We start from the raw sequence: 19,302 nt of genomic DNA on the forward strand, positions 1-19,302 counted from the left end.
GGCTGCTTTAATTTCTAGGTAGTTCAAAAAATTTTCAACTCTATGACTTTCACCAACGATTGCCAATGGTAAATCATCTTCTAGGTCTTGTAGTTCCAGATTTTACATAATTTCTTCTCCATTACTATCGATTTTAGAAAACCGCACCTAATGAAACACTTTTCAATTGTTTTGGTTAAAACGTCTCTCTATGCTGCCACAATCCAAATTAAGGCGTTAGCAATCGTTACGGACTTCTCCAGTACAGCCGTTGATAAAAAACATTCTATAGATGATATAATTCTTCTCATCAAAACTTTTTATACAGGGATTTAAGGTTTTTAATTATTCCTTGGTCTAACGGTTGACAATGAGGTGGTAAAAATATTTCCGATATGTTAGATCACTGAATATCTGGATGGAATGTTGCATTGTCCAGGAATAAGAGAATTTTTATTTTTTGACGTTGTATTTTTCTGTCAAATTTGCGAAGTCAATCTGTCATAATATCTCTACTTGTTGTAGTATCGGTCGGACTTTTACTTTTTCCAATCACCAAAGTTTTTTTTTCCCATTTAAATTTGCGCAAAATAATACGTAAGTATGTCAGATGCGTCGCTGTTGATTCCATTGTGTATCACTCTGTATTTCCCCTCAGGGTAGGTAAATAGCCACCAAATAAATTTGACATAATGGAATGTTATTACTTCTCACTATACAAAACCAATCGTACATTATAGTATCGATAGCAACACCTTCAATTTTAATACTCTGTTTTTATTGAACATTCACTTTAACTATACCACTTGTTTAAACCGGCCTTTTTCTTTAAAATGTCACCAACTTGAGTTTTTCCTATTTGAAACTTTTTAGCCAATTTCAAATACTCTAATTATTTTTTTCAGATGCTTCTTTCACCGATATTTTTTTTTCCAAATTTAAAAACTTTCATTTAGTGGAAGACATTGTTATCCTTAGATCAGAATATAGCAACTGAATTAGAAATGTGTACAAAGGGTGAATAAATTTTAAAATGACTTCTTCCAAATCAAACTCGATGTATACTTCATTCACAATTATAAGAACTGACTTATGCAGAATTTAAAAGTATCCCGCTGATAAAGTCAAAGCCATAAAGGGATTTGCCTCTTCAGGTAAATAGTAAAAAGGGCCGGCTTAACGAATTTTATATTTTATTTGTCATTTACATTACATATTTAATTTAAATAAATATCTAGATAATTAAGGGAAAAAATATATAAACTGATGGAGTATTAGAATTAATTAATTATTATATTTTCTGTCTCGATTCTTTATTAAATATATCCAAATTTTGAAAGTCATAAACAATTTTTGATTTGTTAAAAAAATTGCAAGTGAAATAATAAAATGGTGAAGTGAAAATTAAAATGAATTAATGTAGATATATACATATAGCTAAATATGATTATATTTTATACTTCATGTAAGGAAAGAAGTGTTTTAATTGATAGTAAGGTATAAAGTATGTCTGAAAAAGTTGGCAACAAATGGGAAATTTCTTTATTATTAATTTCTGAAAAAAACTATTCTTCATAAACATTTCTGCATTTCATAGAAATCAATAATCAATAATCAAATTTATAAAAGTTTAAGTGGTATACACCGAAAATCAAAAATATTGATTTATGCTTAAAAGTGAAGTGCTTTTAAATTTAGGTGCAGCATAAAATGTTATTTTAATTTGGTTGTAGGATTTAAAAATTATTTTTAAATTTAGATTCATGGCCTTTTAATGATGTATCAGTAGGTGCATTAATTTTTAATTTTATTTCTAATTTACCTTATTCAATATACAAAATCAACAAATGCAAAAGTATTTTTTTATCTACTTTTTACTTTAAATGTATTATTTAATTATTAGAAGGCCATGAATCTAAACTTGGACATAATTTTTAATAGCTACAAACATTTTAAAATTACATTTTCTTGCATATCTAAATTTAAAATCACTTTTCTCTTCAGTATTAATTAATAATTTTGATTTTTCCTATCTACCACTTAATATTTTATAAGATTATTTGTTAATGATTTCTATGTGATGCATAACCTCTAATGAAGAATAATTTTTTTTCGTAAAATTATTAATAAAGAATATTTCCCATTTTTTGCCAACTTTTTCAGACATGAAACGGAAAACTTAAACATAACAAGTCAACATGAATAAATATGAACCTTTTAAAATGAGTAAATCGGTACTCACCGAAGGGACCTCAGACGTTCAGATACAATTTTAGCGTCTCTTTGTAAAGACAATGAAGTCGAAGGGACCTCAGACGTTCAGATACAATTAGCGTCTCTTTGTAAAGTCAATAAAGTCGACTTTACTAAAGTAACAAGACATTTACTTAAGACAGACACTACACAGTACTCCCCTGAGTTAGTGATAAGTTATAGTCTAAAAAAATTATTATGAAATTGACTGGCCAGTGTGAAAACTAGTGCCAATAAAACACAAAACACACCCAAAACATTTTCTTCGTTGAGACTTTGTCAAAGCAACTGCTTTGTTGCTTTGACAAAGTCCTCGTAGACATACCGTCTCAGGACTCGCAACTAATGTAGAGTCATATATCGCCATGTTACCAATCCAACGGTAACTTTAACATCTTAACTGTAAATGAGACATAATGTAAATCAAATCTTATTTAATAATTTTTAAAGGGTTTTTACCCACATATTTAGTGGCTACATCCATGTATTAACTAGACACTGATGATGGAATATTTATTCCGAAAACGTTTTGTCAATGCAACATAGCCCAACTGGGTTTTTTATATACCTTTTTATAAAGGATTTTATTCAAAATTTTTTAATATATGGTATACAGCCAAATTTAGTATACAGGAACTTTGTTTCCTTGTGGATTATGAAAGAAAAACTTATTGAAATATCAAGTGATGGAATGTTGAAGCTCCAATTTTTTTCCCAGAACTCGGACCAATTTTGGACCGAAAAGATGCAGGAATACCCCCAGTTGGCGAGGAAGCTGTAAAATGTTTGGTTCCATTTGTAACATCATATTTGTGTGAGTTAAGTTTCTCGTCTATGACTGCCATTAAAACAAGAGTTAGAAATCGTCTCGTACTTGAAAATGATATAATTGTGTGTGTCTCAAATACACAGCCTAGATTTGAAAGATTAGTTTCACAGAAACAGGCGCATAGCTCTCATTAAGATTATAATATTTGACTTTGTTTTACTCTTTTATTTTTAGGGACTTTAATATTTAGTTTTATATTTCGTCTGATAACTAATTGTTAATTTCTATTTACGGCGTTGTTAAAATAAAAATACATGATCTAACAAAGTGGTGCTTTTGTCTTATTTTGGAAATGTTCGGCGACCCCCCTAGTACCTCATGGCGACCCCCCAGGGGGTCGCGACCCCCACTTTGGGAAACACTGGACTAGATGATAAACCTGCGGAAGTATGGACAGCTTTAGGAAAGAGAGGAACAAGTTTGCTAACAGATTTGTTAAATAGAATTCTGGAAGTTGGACAAATATCAGACGTGGTTAAGCTACTTCCTCATTTGTATTTTGGCATCCTTTGTTTCGGGAATTTAATATTTTTGTCTTGGATACATCCAATGGGATTAAATAAATCTTTAAATAAATAAGAGAAATCTTTATTTTGGAAAAGATCCTTAAAAATAAAATAATTTTATCTGTGTGCCGTATACTAATTAATAACAGATAATATGTCTTTAATAGTGTATTAATTATATTTTATTGTTTCAGGGCTGCAGTATGAACTTCGAGAATCATCTGCGAATCGTTTTTGGTCCGTGCAACCTGCTGAAAGAGGGGGGTGTGCATGGCAAGGCCCCATTAGTGCGACCGCCACTGCGATGAGTACCGTGGGGGCGGGCGTTACGAGCCCGGGACAAGTAGCAGCTCGGACGCCGACGGCCCCCAAACGACCCGTCCGACGTGGCGGCAAGGCGCCCCCGGATCGTCCGCAACGTGCCCTCTTTTGCCTCAATCTCAAGAACCCCCTAAGAAAACTATGCATTGACGTCGTTGAATGGAAGTATCCTTTTTACTCAATACAGAATCATACATATTATATCCATTAAAAACTGTTTATTCAATTAGAAGTTGTTTATTTCAAATACACGCATACACTAAATTTATCTCCAAGTGATGTACAGAAATTCACAAACTAATATTCACGTTTTTTGGTAAATACAAAAAGTATTTTATATTCCTTATATAATTGTTTACTATGTAGTTACTAATAAACTTAAATTACTCGCTATTTTATTATTTATAAGGCATATAGATTTCCCTGAACTTGCATTTTATTTAATTATTCAGTATTTTCTTGACTGTTTTAAATAAAAGTAAAGATAAAACATGATACTAATATCCTTAAAATTCACACATTTATAACAGAATTTACAACCTTAGAAAAGTTTAGTATATATCATTTATTACAAAATTAAAGAGCTATAAATTATTGATTTGATAAATTAAAAGAATGGAATAAAATAAGAATTCCATTAAATAATTTGGAAGAGAACTGCCGTAAAATAATTTTTTTTCCCGCATTTTCTGCGTAAATAGGGGTCATTTTGATTCAAAAACGGGTCATTTTGACTTATCTGGTCCGGATGTTGGCGATCATCAACCCTATCATGATTTTGTTGACTTCTCTGCGAAACAGCTCCGCGGAGGTCATCCCAAACCATTGTCGAAGGTTTTTCTTTACCATCACGTGGCCGAGGTACCCAAGCTTACGTTGTTTCACTAAATTAAGCACTTCTTTTTCTTTTGTCATGATGTAGGACCTCAACGTTGGTGACATGGTCCACACACGATATTTTTAGTATTCTCCTGTAGATCCACATCTCGAAGGCTTCAATCCGCTTTTCAGTGACTTGCGTCAGTGTCCAGGCTTCAACTCCATACAGTAACACTGGAAGAATGTAGCACCTCACTATCCGCATCTTGGTCCCCAAACTGAGATCACTGACGCACAGCAAGGACCTCAACTTGATAAATGTAGTCCGTGCCATTTCAATTCTGGATCTAATCTCTTGAGCGTAGTCCCATTGTGAGTTGAGGGTAGTTCCGAGGTAAGAGAATTCTCTTCGCTACCTGCCATTAGTGCCCCGAGATCTAAATTTGCACGTCTGACAACCATGAATATAGTTTTCTTAATATTAAGGTCTAGTCCGTATGTTACACTCACAGTTCTCACTCGGTCTAGTAAGGCTTGTAGATGTAGATGTGAATATGTTAAGACTGAAAAACAAACATGGCGGCATTGCCAAAAGGGCATTACATGTTATCTAGGTTGCTATTGTTATGATTGATGGTTAAATGAAGAGGGAGGATATAACGAATATATTAAGATAGAAGAAACAAACAAGGTGACTACCAAAAAGGGCACTATACAGTATCTTTATTATTAATGAACGTATAGCGACATACAAAATATCATAGAGCACTATGGATAAAAATATATTTACTATGACACATTTTGATTTTTTGACTTAAAAAATGCCTCTGGCTAAGTACAAAATAAACAACTGATCGAATCCTAACATGAAACATAGCAAATAAGAGGGAAGAATATAACGAATATATCAAGATAGAAAAAATAAACAAGGCGAGAGCCAAAAGGGCACTGCATAGCATCTTGTTTATCAATAAACCTATAGCGACATCCTAGATATCACATGGTAGTATGGATGATAATAGTAAATTTGTTATACTGAGCTGAAAAAGACCTCTGACTCAGGTTAAAATAAACAACTAATCGAATCCTATCATATGACACATCAAATGAAACGACGTGAGACGTGTAGTACATATGAAGCTATTAGCGCAAAAGTGGTGTAACCCCAGACTACTTACTTAAAGATAATAAGGAATCAAAATTTGGGTAAACTGATTTTTAATATAATTTTTTTGTAAACATTATTTTAATTGTTTTGTTTTTGATTTATGAATAATACTTTAGAATCTACACTAATTGTATAGTTTTGTGTTAATTAAGCTAATAATTAGAAAACAAAATGTGGGTTACACCACTTTTGCACGTATCATATTTTGGTTGTATGTGAAATAATAAATAGGTTACACCACATGAGCACAAGTTTTATTAGGAAACAATGCAAATAGTACATAGTTATGGTAATTCTTCGACTGACTCATAATGAAACACTTTATCTTGGACTGTGTTGAAACTATTAAGGCTATTATAGAAAGTATGATATACTGGCGGGATGAACTGTAACAATTCAAGAAGGTCTTTTTTCTTTTTTTCAGCAATAGTTGGTTTTTCCAAAGCATCTAGTTGTACTACAGTTTCTGATTGACTCTTCTTCACACTGACTTCTTCAAAGAGGACTTCTTCATTATTTGAGTATTTGTAGAAGATTGAAAATTGATGAAGTTTATGGAATTTTAACCACTGAATTTTCAACCACTCCACTTTGGTTTTACCAACTGAAATTTTTCGATTAGTTTTATTTTTTTCTAGTAATTTGGAAGAGAAAAAATCACTTGCAGTCAGTTGTATAACTTTGAATGGTTTTTTTTTCGAACCGTTTTAATTACTTCTATCCAGTTATATGGTACATACATTTCCTTAAAGAATTTTTTATTTTTTTTCTATTAGGCCAAAATCTTGGTCACAGGGTAGGTATGAGTGTCCACTGACCAAAAATTTATGATCTATTTCTTCAATAGTAAACTCCGAATTAGATACCACTTACTGGCAAATCAATGACAACTTAATGTTTCTATTTTGCCCCCCACACTGATCGGAGTACCTACATGATTACTTTTTTAGTAGTCACAAAATTTAAAAAAAAAATACATCAAGCAAGATCCTACTTCTTGCGATCCTCGTGAGGCTTCCGACTCGTTCCAAACAAACATGTAGGCATCATCTGTCCCCATGTTGTGAATACCAAAGCAAAAAGTCCATAGCTGTCGTTTGTAGTATACTATTCCAGTACTTAACACAGGGGTAGGTAGGATTTTCATCAAGTCAAAAGTTATTACACTGACATTAGTTGATGATTTTGCCAGAGTGGTATCATCTTTTAATCCCTGTCTAGATCTGTCTGATTTTCTCTGGTGTAACTCTTGTTCACGTTGCAATTCTTGTTTTAGCTGTTCATTTTCAGCACATTTAATTTTGTTATTAAAGAGATCACATTTTTTGCAAGAGTCACTGATGAGTGCATGAAAGCGTAGGTTAAAACATTCATTGAAAGTTTTACTGAAAATGAAAGATGAGACAGGTTCATGTGTAGTATCTTTATAAAGAGAATACATTCGTCCAAGGCTCAGATCTGGAGCAAGAAATCTCCTATTCACACTTTTGTGTCTCGTATAATGAGGTTCATAGACTGGAAACCTGCCAATGTATTCTTTTACCTCTGCAATCTTATTGTATGGTATTTTGTTTACAGAATTTTGTCGACCTAGTAACACGTCCATCGGAAACTTGAAATGTTCTTAGAAAGAATTTTTTACATACTTGATTTCCAACACCGTCATTGCCCAATAGATAGTAAATGTGTGTTTTTTGCCTTCTTGATCCGACTCTTTCTGTATAAGTTTTGCATTTGTTTGCCACTGTAACTAATGAGAACAGTAATGAATTCTGAGTGTCAAAATTGGCCAGTGCGTAAAAGCTTTTGAATATTTCCAGTTGACGTTAAGTTGAGTGGTGTAACGAGGTTACACCACTCTTGCTCTATAGTTTTGCTTAATATGACCCGTGCAAAAATAGATTTTTTTAGCGCCATCCGTTGATCGATATTAAAAGGTGGCTTACACTACTGTTGTATTGAAGATCATAATGTAACGAATGTATTTTACAACAAAACAGCATTTTGCAAAAAATGTGGGTTACACCACTTTTGCGCTGATAGCCTCATATAATGTATATAGCGTGCCATCAAAAAAACAAATAATTACTATTTTCGTTGGTAATAAGCAACAATATAGGTTTAAAATAAGCTTATTTTGACGTTTCGATTTTCACTTGGGAAATCGTTCTCAATAGCTTCAGAACAATATTCGTCCACCTAAAGCACGATGAAGTTGGCAATAGGGCTTCTAGTGTAGTCTGGTCAATTCTACATCGATCTCATTTTAGACTCAGAGACTCACAGACCACAGGAAGACATGATTTTTGGTGTTTTGAATTTAATAAGTGTCCTTAGCTAATATGGTCACGTTGATTCTGAATATGAATTTGGTTTAAGCAAATCATGTCAAGATTTTTCAAAAAATTAAAAAAACCTTGTGAGATATTTTGTAGTAGAGCAAAGAAGTATCATATTGATATTTCGTAAATTGTATTAAAATTATTTCTTTTCTACTTGATGCATCGATAGAAAATATTTTAGTATATTGTTATGGTTATTTCATTTCAATGGTAACACTGCCACTGCCGTGAACTTGACGGCATCAAGCATCGGCATTCCTATGATATGGAGGGAACCAAAAACCCATGGAAACAACTATTGCTTTTGGTACTGTTCTGTCAACTGTTTCAATACGAAAAATAAACATAAAATTCTCTTTATAAGCAATTCTGCTTGTTCATTGGCGGATTAATACCTCTATGGAAGGTTGTCACTCCATCTTTTACGCGGTCGTCCGATACTTCTTCTGCCGATTGGTGACTTATCTCTTGCTATTTTAACGACACGAGTCTCTTCCATTCTGCTTAAGAGGTTATTTATTTTTTTTTGTACTTTATGTCCATTAATTTATACACTGTACGTTTTCTACGTACGTGCACACCTTTTCTTTCGATATCAAAGCGTATTTCCTGTAATTCTTCTCAGTACTCTCATCTCTGCCGTTTCCAGTAGCTGTGTGGCCGTGCGTTGTGGCTGTGTGGCGTCTTGTTTCTGAGGCATATGTCATTATTGGTTTTATACTGGCTTTATAAATTCTTGACTTCATCTCAGTGTTAACCCTTAAATGCCCAATCGGGGTCACTATGGGACTCCAGACATACATTTTTGGCTATAATATCTTTATTTGAAACATTTGGCAACCGCGCAATCAGGTATTTGTGTGGACGTGTCTCCTACGTTTTCTGTTAGTATACCACATACCACGAACATTCGTGAGGTGCAGTGATCTGTAAGAGAGATTTAGATAAGTGGGGTCTCGCTGTGACCCCGATTGGGCATTTAGAGGCACCAGAATATTTTTATTATTTTTAACATTTTTCGTCAGTTTACATTGAAAAATGGACCGTAAGAGAATGAAAATGACAATAAGCGACCAAGAACATGAAAAAATTATCCGAAATATAGAAGGAGGGATATCAGACTCCGATTTCGACTAGGAGATTACCGACGAATCAGATAGCGAAGAGCAAGATGTTTTTGAGGAAAATGTTTCGGAAACTGAGGACAATTTAGAAGTCAACAGTGACGAGGAATCAGATGCAGAACCTACCGAAGTGGACGATAATATTAGTGAGGTTAGTGGTCCAACATATACATCCAAATCTGGAATGCAGTGGAATAGCCTACCTTTCGTGAGATCCAAGAGGCAACAAAAAAATATTATAAATGTACATCCAGGCTTAACAAACTATAGTAAAAATTCCAACACGTTTTTAGACTATTTCAATTTATTTTTGACCGAAGAGATGAAGAATGTCATATGCCTTCATACTAATGAAGAAGCTGTTAGGCGTTATCAAGAGTGGAACGAAAAACATCCGAATAACAAAAAAGAGTGGACGGTACTTACCAACAATGAACTGGATAGCTTTTTAGGAGCACTTATCAAAGCTGGTGCTTTAAGGTGTGGGAAAGAATCGACACGAGAGATATGGTCTACAGACACCTCAATACGCCGGTCACTTTTTACAGCCGCATTCGCTAGGAACCGATTTGAAGAATTATCGAGTTTCTTGAGGTTTGATGACAAAGTGACCAGGGTGGAGCGGAAGGAACAGGTGGTAGAATAGAGAAAAATCAGGGATTTCGTGTTGTGAAAGATCTGGTGGAACCATATCATGGCAGTTGGAGAGGAATTACAACTGACAACTTTTTTACCAGTGTTCCTCTTGCTCAATATCTTTTATCTAAAAACCTTACTTTACTTGGGACCGTCCGCAAAAATAAACCTGATACACCACCACAACTAAGTTTGACAAAAAGACCTGCGGAGTCGTCAATATTTGCTTTTACTAAAGAATTAGCTATGGTTTCGTACATACCTAAAATACACAGGATGGTACATCTCCTTTCAAGTTAACACGATAGTGATATAATTTGTCAAGACTCTCAAAACAAACCCTTGATGATTTTAGACTATAATAATACCAAGGGTGGTGTTGATAATGCCGACAAACTGATTAGGGAATATTCCTGTAAAAGAAGAACTGCTCGTTGGCCATTCAGGCTCTTTATGAATATTATAGACATATGTGCACTAAATGCCTATATTTTATACATTGAAAAAAATCCTGATTGGAAGAAAAATAATTTTTCACGAAGACGTATTTTCCTGTTACAATTAGGGGCTGAGCTTGCTCGAAACAACATGGAAAAAAGAGCGAAATATATAAAACATAAAGCCTATGTAAAATCTGCTCTAAAAGATTGTGGCATACCAATGGTAAACCCAACTACCGAAGTTGCAACTCAATCCGTCCATTCAGCTAAGAAACGTGCTCGTTGTTACCAGTGTCCACGAAACTGTGACAGAAAAGTGAATACCGTTTGCTCTTTTTGCAAAAAATTTATATGCCAGGTGCACAGAAAAGAAGAAAAAACTATTGTATGTATATTACATGTATAAACAAAATGTATATATGTATATATATATGTATATATATGTATATATTATGTATAAACAAAATAATTTGTTTCTAGAAAAGCCGTTAATTTTGTATGAAAAATAAATAAAAATTATTCAAATATGCTTAAAATTATTTTTAACCGTGTTTTCCTTTTAGTCAGTGCTAAATGACGTTACTAAATTGAAAATTTTAGTGGGGTCCCTAGGAGACCCCACATGGGCATTTATGGTTATTTCATATCACGGGCATTTAAGGGTTAATGTGTGTATCGCCATATAGTGTTATTAAGGCATCGTGACAGTCGATTTGCTTTTTGTACTTGATCTCTCCCTTTTTTGTCCAGGTCTCCATAGCTAGACAGTGTAATTCTTAGGTATTTTATTTCGATTACTCGTTCAATACTGATGCCTTTAATTTCTATGTTACATCTGGTTGGTTTTTTGCTGATAAAATTCAGCATCTTATGTACCTCATAGACGAGGAATTTCGATTCCTCCACCTTTTCTTTACACCATACAACAGCATCATCAGATGGAAGTTCAAACGAAATAACCGAAGAAGACGAACTAAATCCTGATATAGACTAACCTCAATAGTTTATCCAAGTTGAACTAAATAACTTGGTGAAAGACTTGGCTCTATCGAAGGATGCTGCACAAATCTTCCAGAGAAGGATCACGACTGAAAAATAAAAATCTGTTAGCTTCAGGAACCACATTTTCGTTATATAGGCATTTTGAAAATGTGTTCGTGGAATATTTCTCTCAAGAAGGTTGACTAGTGTATTGTAATAATATTGATTCTTCTAAGAAAAGTCTAAAGGGTTTCTTGTTGCACAATGGTAATACTTATACCTCGGTACTTGTTGCTCACTCTGTGTATCTTGAAGAAATGTATGTGAATCTTGAGTAGTTGCTCAATAAAATAAAGTATAGCGAATATTATTGACAACTTTGTGGAGACCTTAAAATAATATCCAAAATTAGTTATTTTGACTCCCCTTCACATAAAGTTAGGATTTATGAAGCAGCTTGTCAAAACTTTAAATAAACAAGGTGACTGCTCTAAACACCTATGCCACAAATTTCCTGCACTTTCTTAACATAAAGAAAGAATTTTTGTAGGCTCTTAAATTCGAACCTTAAAATCGGACAGATTGTTCTAGAATACAATGACCAAGATGAAGCTGAAGCACGGAGTTCTTTCGTAGAAGTCATAGACGGTTTCCTTGTCTACAAGGGATTCCTTGTCCTGAAAAAGTCTTAAAACTCAGAAATTGTGGCCAACATCGTCGAAAATGACAAAAAACTAGATTCTGGATTCCCACATTGACTTTTCCCGAAAATCTTGGAGCTGTCAGCGAGGAACAGGGAGAAAGATTCCATCAAGACATGACGAAGATAAAGAGACATTATCGAGGAGTAAGGGATATTAGAATGGTGTCAGATTACTGCTTGACCTTGAAGAGGGACTCACTTATAATAATCCATAAAAAAAAAGTACAAAACGCAGTTTTCACGGAAAACGAGAGCGATTTTAGTCAAAAAAAAAAACAACGATTAGCTAGCATACAATTATGTAACGTAGGTTTTATCAACAAGTTAATGTAAGTTTAATTTGTAATTACATTTGCAATGTAATTTTGCCAAGCACGAGCTATCCCAAGGCTTTAATTTCTCAAAATTTGTCAGCTCTCTGGTATATCACTTAGGCAACAGTTTTCTCCCTATGCCATGCATACATCTCGGGTTTGGGGAACGTTGGTAGTCACAGTACAAATCTTACCACGTGATGAGTCAGTAGGGTTGTGGCTGTTCAAATACATCTTGTCTTATTAAAATATTTTTCTTTCTTTGCTCTATGTTTGGTTTTTTACATATTTTCGTTTCACTTTCCCTGGTTTGAAGTTGATGGTATAGATTTGTATACGCTTCTGCTTTAGTTTTCGATACTGCTACTTTCGCTTTCTTATAGTTTTGAAGATCTGTGTCCAATATATTTTCTTGCCACCTTTTATACAGCCTTTCTTTTCCTTTTTTTTTTCTTCAACATTATTTAATCACTACCGGGGTTCTTTATTCTCAAACTTTTTTCCTGAAGTTTTCCCGTTAGTACTTCAGTTCGCAATATCTCTAATAATAACAGCGATATTTCTCCAAGATGTATTCGGCCTTCGTTTCATATTCCAGATTTGTTTTTATACTGCTTTTGCACCGAATAACTCCTTTCTTATCTTTAATATAAACTATATCTATAAATCATACAATCATAGTAGTAATATAGAAGTCGTTAATGGTACACACCTGACCGGAAATAATGATTAGAAATCAACTCAAGCTTAATCTGAATATTTGTCCACTCCTACTAAATGGTGTGTGATTTGGAAATCCAATCATTCTAATCTGTTGAGATTGACACTTTGACCTGAGAGATGAGGCGTGTTATTTAATCACTGACCATAATAAGCTGTTTAATCTACAGCTAAGGGTTGTTGATTCAATGCTAAAAGACAGGGACACAACAATCAACAATCAATTATGTTTTTTTCTACCTTGTTGTACGCAGTAGATTCGTGAACACTTTCTGACGATTCTTTAAAAAAGCTTGAAGCTTTGGAGATGTGGCGGTACAGGCGAATACGTGGCATATATTATGAGGACCTAGCAGAGATATAGCTTGTTACAACTTGTTCTTCAGGGCAAGGTGTATGAAAAAAGAGAATAGGAATACGAAACAATTCTTGGCTCCAAAACATTTCCAATAGTCGTTGCTATAGTATGTCGTTGCAAATCGTTTTTAAGTGATGAAGTGATAATAATGATATTCTTCTTCTTTTTAAGGTATGTAAGCGTCCACCATTCCTTGTCTTGTTATGTGAAATATTAGACAAGATTCTTGTGCATTGTTAGGGAGAGATATCTTTTATGTCATAGATTTCTTTGACTCTATATCTTGTCTTCTAGTATTATTTGATAACCAGGGTATCGTTTTCCCTGTGGTATATGCCCTAAGTAAGTAGTCCTCTTACTTTTTATCTTCTTTCTACTTTCTTGACTCGGGGTGAGTCTTCGCCTCATCCACCATCGCCCTTTATCTTCTACGACCTTGCGCTTCTATTTCCTCTTACTATCTATATATTCAAAAAATTCTCTCTCTGAAGCAGGCTCTATGGAACAGTTCATTTCCATTTCATCACTAAATGACATGTTCTGTGCATTTAACGTAGACACCACATTCTAGAAGTTCCAAAGTTGTCAATGGATCGGGCCTTTAATGTTCATATTTCCATTCCTTACAATAGAACAAACATAAGTTAACACTTAAGCATCTTGTATCTCAATACGAAGACCAGTTAACGATCAGTTAGAAACTTCCGAAGTTTGAAAAAAGCACTTTGGGCTTGTTCTACTCTACTCTATAATTTAGCCTCATGGTCCGAAATATCTTTGAGTAGATAACATATAAGTATTTAATTTACTTAATTATTTCTACCTATGGTCATGGTACTAATTTTTTTGATATTAATCTTTTAAATCCAAGTCGTTTTTCGTTTTATAATAATGAAGAATAATTTCAGGTTTATATGAATATTCTTCACGACCCACTGTAAGATACTAATGTTCGATGTTTTCTAAAAGCAAAAAAAATGAAATCCACAAGTAAAAAGAAATTCCTGTAGTTGGCTGTATACCATGAATCACAAAAGTTTTATTTAAACATCATTTATAAAAGGTTTATAATAAACAATAGGGTGAAACTACCAATTTCCGACCAAATTAGGATTTTTGAAATTAAAAAATTAATATAAAATCATTAGTTTTTGAACGTAAAATTTTTAGCATTTATTAGCATTTATTGTGTATTTTAAAAATACATTTAATATTATTAATAACGTATTTTTGACGTAACCTATGTTTTTTAATTATTAAAAATTATTTGACAAATTCACCAATAACCGACCACTTTTTCCAGTTTTCGACCACTTATGTACCAATATTCGACCACGTGAAACGTTCTTTTATACGAAATTTATAAAATAATTCATTACAGAACTGTTGTCAATTTTACACTGTAAGTATACTTTTCTACCGAACATTATAGTTCTTGAGATTTACTTCAAATGTAACAGTTGGCTGTTGACGCTTCGTACCACTTATCAGAGTTGGTTATAATATGTATACAACTTGACCTTTTTCAATTACCGCTTTATCGGGAACATTGGGGAAGAAGAATTTGTTTTCACATTTGTGACTTTTTTTTAAACAAGAAATTTCAATTTCTTCGTTCTCCTTTACTTTATTTTTAAAACTTGACCTATATAATATACTTCTTTGTCTCCACCTTCCGTAGGAAATTTTATCAAATCAAAGTTTGGAGAGGGAGGTCTCGATTGTAGAAGGTCGGAAAATTCTGCATTGTCCAATAAATTGTATTGAGTGTCCATAAATTCATCTTTCTCTTCAGATGATGATGATGATTCTCTTCTAATAGCTTACTTCTTTGCTTCATATTTTTTTCTCTATCCGTTACTTGTATTGCTGCCTTTCTTTTTTTTAACTCTTTTTTTTTTCGGTTTTCTTTTTAAGTCTTTCTTTTTCTTTTGTTCTTTTTATATTTTGTCTTCATCTTTTTTTCCAGTATTCAACCCAAGCTCCAGCACCTACTGCATGTGGAACCTTGATACTTCTTCTACTTCTTCCTCCTCTATTAACTGGTGATTGTGTTGGCCAAGTAACACAGTCGGCAAAGGCAGGACTTACCCCTGTTTGAATGGACCTACCAGATTTTCTTGTAGTGAACGACTCTGATTTAGAGGTTGACTATGGAATATTTTCTTTACTTTGTTGTTTATCTTCTTCAAGTCTGGATACTAGTAGTCCGTTCATTTTCATTAAAAGGTGGTTCGGAATTCACCTGGGCGATACTTAATTCATTATGTTCATTTTAAGTTGGGGTGATTTCTGAATTTTAGCCTTTTGTATGATAATCTGACTCCTTATCATCGCTAAAAGACTTTGTACCAAGCATGAAATAACTCTTTGGCCGACTTATCACCATTCCATTTTTCTCCACTGCTTCGGAACTGACGAACACGTGAAGAAGGGAGCATTGACTCTTGGAACAGTAAATGTTCAGTATTAAATTGGCATGGTTTGTCAACTGTTTTACTTTTGTGACTCAAACAGTTACTATAATCAATATTTTCATTGTCAAACGGGAAGAATCCACATTTCTTCAAACCATTCTTCAAAACGTCTTTGTTTGCTGCTTGTAAAACAGTTTCAATTAATGGTGCGAAATTAGCTTGTGTGACAGCCCTAGCTCCAGTCTTATTCAGTCAATCTGAAACAAGTTTCTTTCAAGAAACTTTAATAGGACGAAATACTAAAACGTCTGCTGGTTGTAAAATATGAGTGGCATTGGGTAGCAATGAGAACAAGATGATACCATTTTCCTTACAAAAAGTAGCAACTTCAAAGCTTATGTGCGATCTGTGTCCATCGACTATAAAACTGGAAATGTGATAATTCTTTCCTTTAGGTAAAGCAACAAACTGTTTGTAACATATTCATAAAACACTTGTGAAGTCATCCATCCACTTTTAGATCTGCCTAATGGCCAGCTAGGATTTACGTTTCTGCTAATTTCTTCAGGTATCCTTTCATTGGAATAAATGATGCAAGGAGTTGCCATATTTCTACTACGTGTAAATGTTATCATTCAATACATTCCTTATCACTACCTTAAAGATACATATCTTTAAATCCTTTAGGACCCATAAGTAAAGAGGTTCCTGGTTAGTTGAGAGGGATAGTTGCAAAACCTGATTCATCTCCATTGAGAATTCTGGAAGGATCTTTTAGCAGATCGCTATTTCCAGTTTCTTCTATTATATAAGTTTCCAAGTTCTGATGACATTCACGAATTGCATGTTCAGTTAACAACCCTCTTCCTAAACCAAGAGCTTCAGGTTTACGTAGTGAAATACTTGCATGTCGCTTAAAAAAAAGATCTAGCCACTTTCTTCCAGGTCTTCCTTGAGTAAATGAACTTGGTCGTCGATCTTTTTTTATTACTTCTTGAACAGCATCAATTAGTTGTCTTGGTTCAACGGGTATTCCTTTTTTGGCCATTCCCTTAAACCAAAAAACTAGTAGGTTTCTTCCTGCAAAAGGAGAAAAGGGTTACGCACAAATCAATTGAATATTCTATATAGAAATGCATGTTTACTAAAAAGATATACCTACTTACATCTGAAGTTAGAATAGTTGGAGGACCCTTTCTAGCATCCAAAGATGGTTATTTTTATTCGTCCCTAATGTGGCATGGGGAATGTTATACTTCCTCTCAGTTTCCCGTATTCTTGCTCCATCGCTTATTTCATCAATAGCATTAACCAAATCGTCTTTAGAATAATTTTTAGGCATCTAAAACAAATAATTTGAGAACTGTACCAATTTATGGCCACCAGTTTGCTCCAGTAGCCGACCACTGGTCGGTTATTGGACAGAAATTAGATTTACGTCTAAAAATTAAAGTCTCCTATTCGTACTACTAGCAACAGTCTATTTAAAAAAACATCCGTGGATACAAACCCAGACCAGAAAGCGACCAGCTGATCGTCTAATGGAAAAGTTTTACAATGGTGAACCATAAAGCGACCACCGTAAATTAATCGCTTAGTTACAGATAAATAACAAGTTAACTGTATTTATTACACTTTTATAACAAGTAACATCATATTTCAACATCAAAAAAGTTACAAAAACATTCCATGTAATTAGATAAAAATTGCTTACCGTCATGTGTATCTAGTTGCACGCTCATAGATTTAATTTATTGGAAGTGTTGCCAATACATCAAAATTCCCACTTCCTTTAAAATTGCTTTGAATAAGTCAACGAAATTTCCTTACATACCTATAGCCACGTAGTATACGTGGGCGGTGCAATAATTTCTGAATGTTCTAAGATTTTCTTAGTTTTAATATTTGTTTGAAGACTGGTCGGTAACTGGTGTATGGTCGGGTACTGGTGCATTCACCCTACCCTATCGGGGTACATGACGGAACATTTTTGGACTGATGATGGACTTTTTAGTCCAAAAACGTCCTGTGAGGTAGCCCGAAAGGGTATTTTTGATTTTATACCTTTTCTAAAGGATTTTTAAAAAAAACTTTTCAAACAACATTAAGTAATCGTTTTTATATGATTGCGGCAGAAGTTTCATGGAAATAAACGTTTTATTTCTTCGAAGAGTTCCGCATAGAGTTATATTATACTTCCATAACTAATCGACAAGTTCTAAGTTCGTAAAAAAGTACCAATTGTTATTTCAAACCCTTTTTTTAAATGTTACATCAAGTCTAGGATAACTTATCGGCTTTAAATCTTTTCTTTCTTTGTTTTCCTTAAAATAAATCAATTTATTAGACTTAAACTTTCTTATTGGCAGTTCAAAAACTTGACATTAATCTTTTTTTTACAAGTAGAAATTCAAATAAGTATAAAAAATATATTTAATATTGAAGCCAGTGTATCTACTGATTTTCATTCTTGCGTGGATTCAAAATTATTAAAACCTCTAAATGAAGTTATTTTTATTTGAACCTATCTCTAGATATAGCGCTGGCATTATAGGACGGCAGTAAGCAATATCGTTACACTAACTAAAGCATATCGATCGCCTTTTTAGATCCGCGAAAAGCGTCTAGTACAAGCAATATTCCATCATAAGTTTGAATCTCCACAGAATCTACGTAAACATAAACTTTAATTTTATTTGGATTTTCACTATTTTTTATTTATCGCAATGTGCTTAAGCCTTTCTGTTAGTTTACATTTCTATTATGTTTAGAATATAATGTAAAAAAAAGGAAAGCGTTTTTCATATTAAAAATTATAATTATTGTAACATAGGCCAACGATGAAAAAAATATTTTATTTAAAAGACCCTACTCTTATATTTTTTATGGTGCGAAACCCAAATATGGTACTTATTAAGCTGTATCACCTACCATTTCTTCTCATTTACACATAAACTTATTAAATTTTTTGATTTTTTAAAGAATTTACCAGTTCATATATATATATATATATATATATATATATATATATATATATATATATATATATATATATATATATATTTAGGGATTCTAAAGTATTCACTGCCTTCCCTCGCTCAACCGTTTCCATCTCTCTCTGTTGTTCCATTCTCCATCGTTTAGTCCTCTCTTACTCATGGCGTCGTCTACTTCGTTCCTCCAGGATTTTCGGGGTCGTCCTCTTTTCTTCCTTCCTATGGGGCTCCATTCGGTTATTCTTTTTATCCATCTGCTGTCGCTAGCTCTTCTTACATGTCCATACCACTTTAGTCTTTTTTGTTCTATATATGTTAGTATGTCTGTTTCTATTGATGTTCTTTGCTTTATTTCGTCATTACTTCTCCTATCCATTCTTGTTACTCTGCAGCATC

The 19,302-nt window shown here is 33.5% G+C and overlaps 1 protein-coding gene across 12 annotated transcripts in view; it reads left to right on the forward strand.

Annotated features, from left to right (window-relative positions):
• Ca-alpha1D (Ca[2+]-channel protein alpha[[1]] subunit D) overlaps positions 1–19,302 on the forward strand; it is a 960,824-nt gene that overhangs the window by 472,098 nt on the left and 469,424 nt on the right. For all 12 annotated transcript variants that reach the window (XM_072546534.1, XM_072546531.1, XM_072546539.1 and 9 more), the window contains exon 2: positions 3,762–4,053. In XM_072546534.1, coding sequence (XP_072402635.1) covers positions 3,872–4,053 — 182 coding nt within the window. In that variant the 5' untranslated portion in view covers positions 3,762–3,871. The remainder of the gene's footprint in view (positions 1–3,761; positions 4,054–19,302) is intronic.

Source organism: Diabrotica undecimpunctata, chromosome 10 (genome assembly GCF_040954645.1).
Source record: "Diabrotica undecimpunctata isolate CICGRU chromosome 10, icDiaUnde3, whole genome shotgun sequence".
Classification (NCBI taxonomy): Eukaryota; Metazoa; Arthropoda; class Insecta; order Coleoptera; family Chrysomelidae; genus Diabrotica; species Diabrotica undecimpunctata.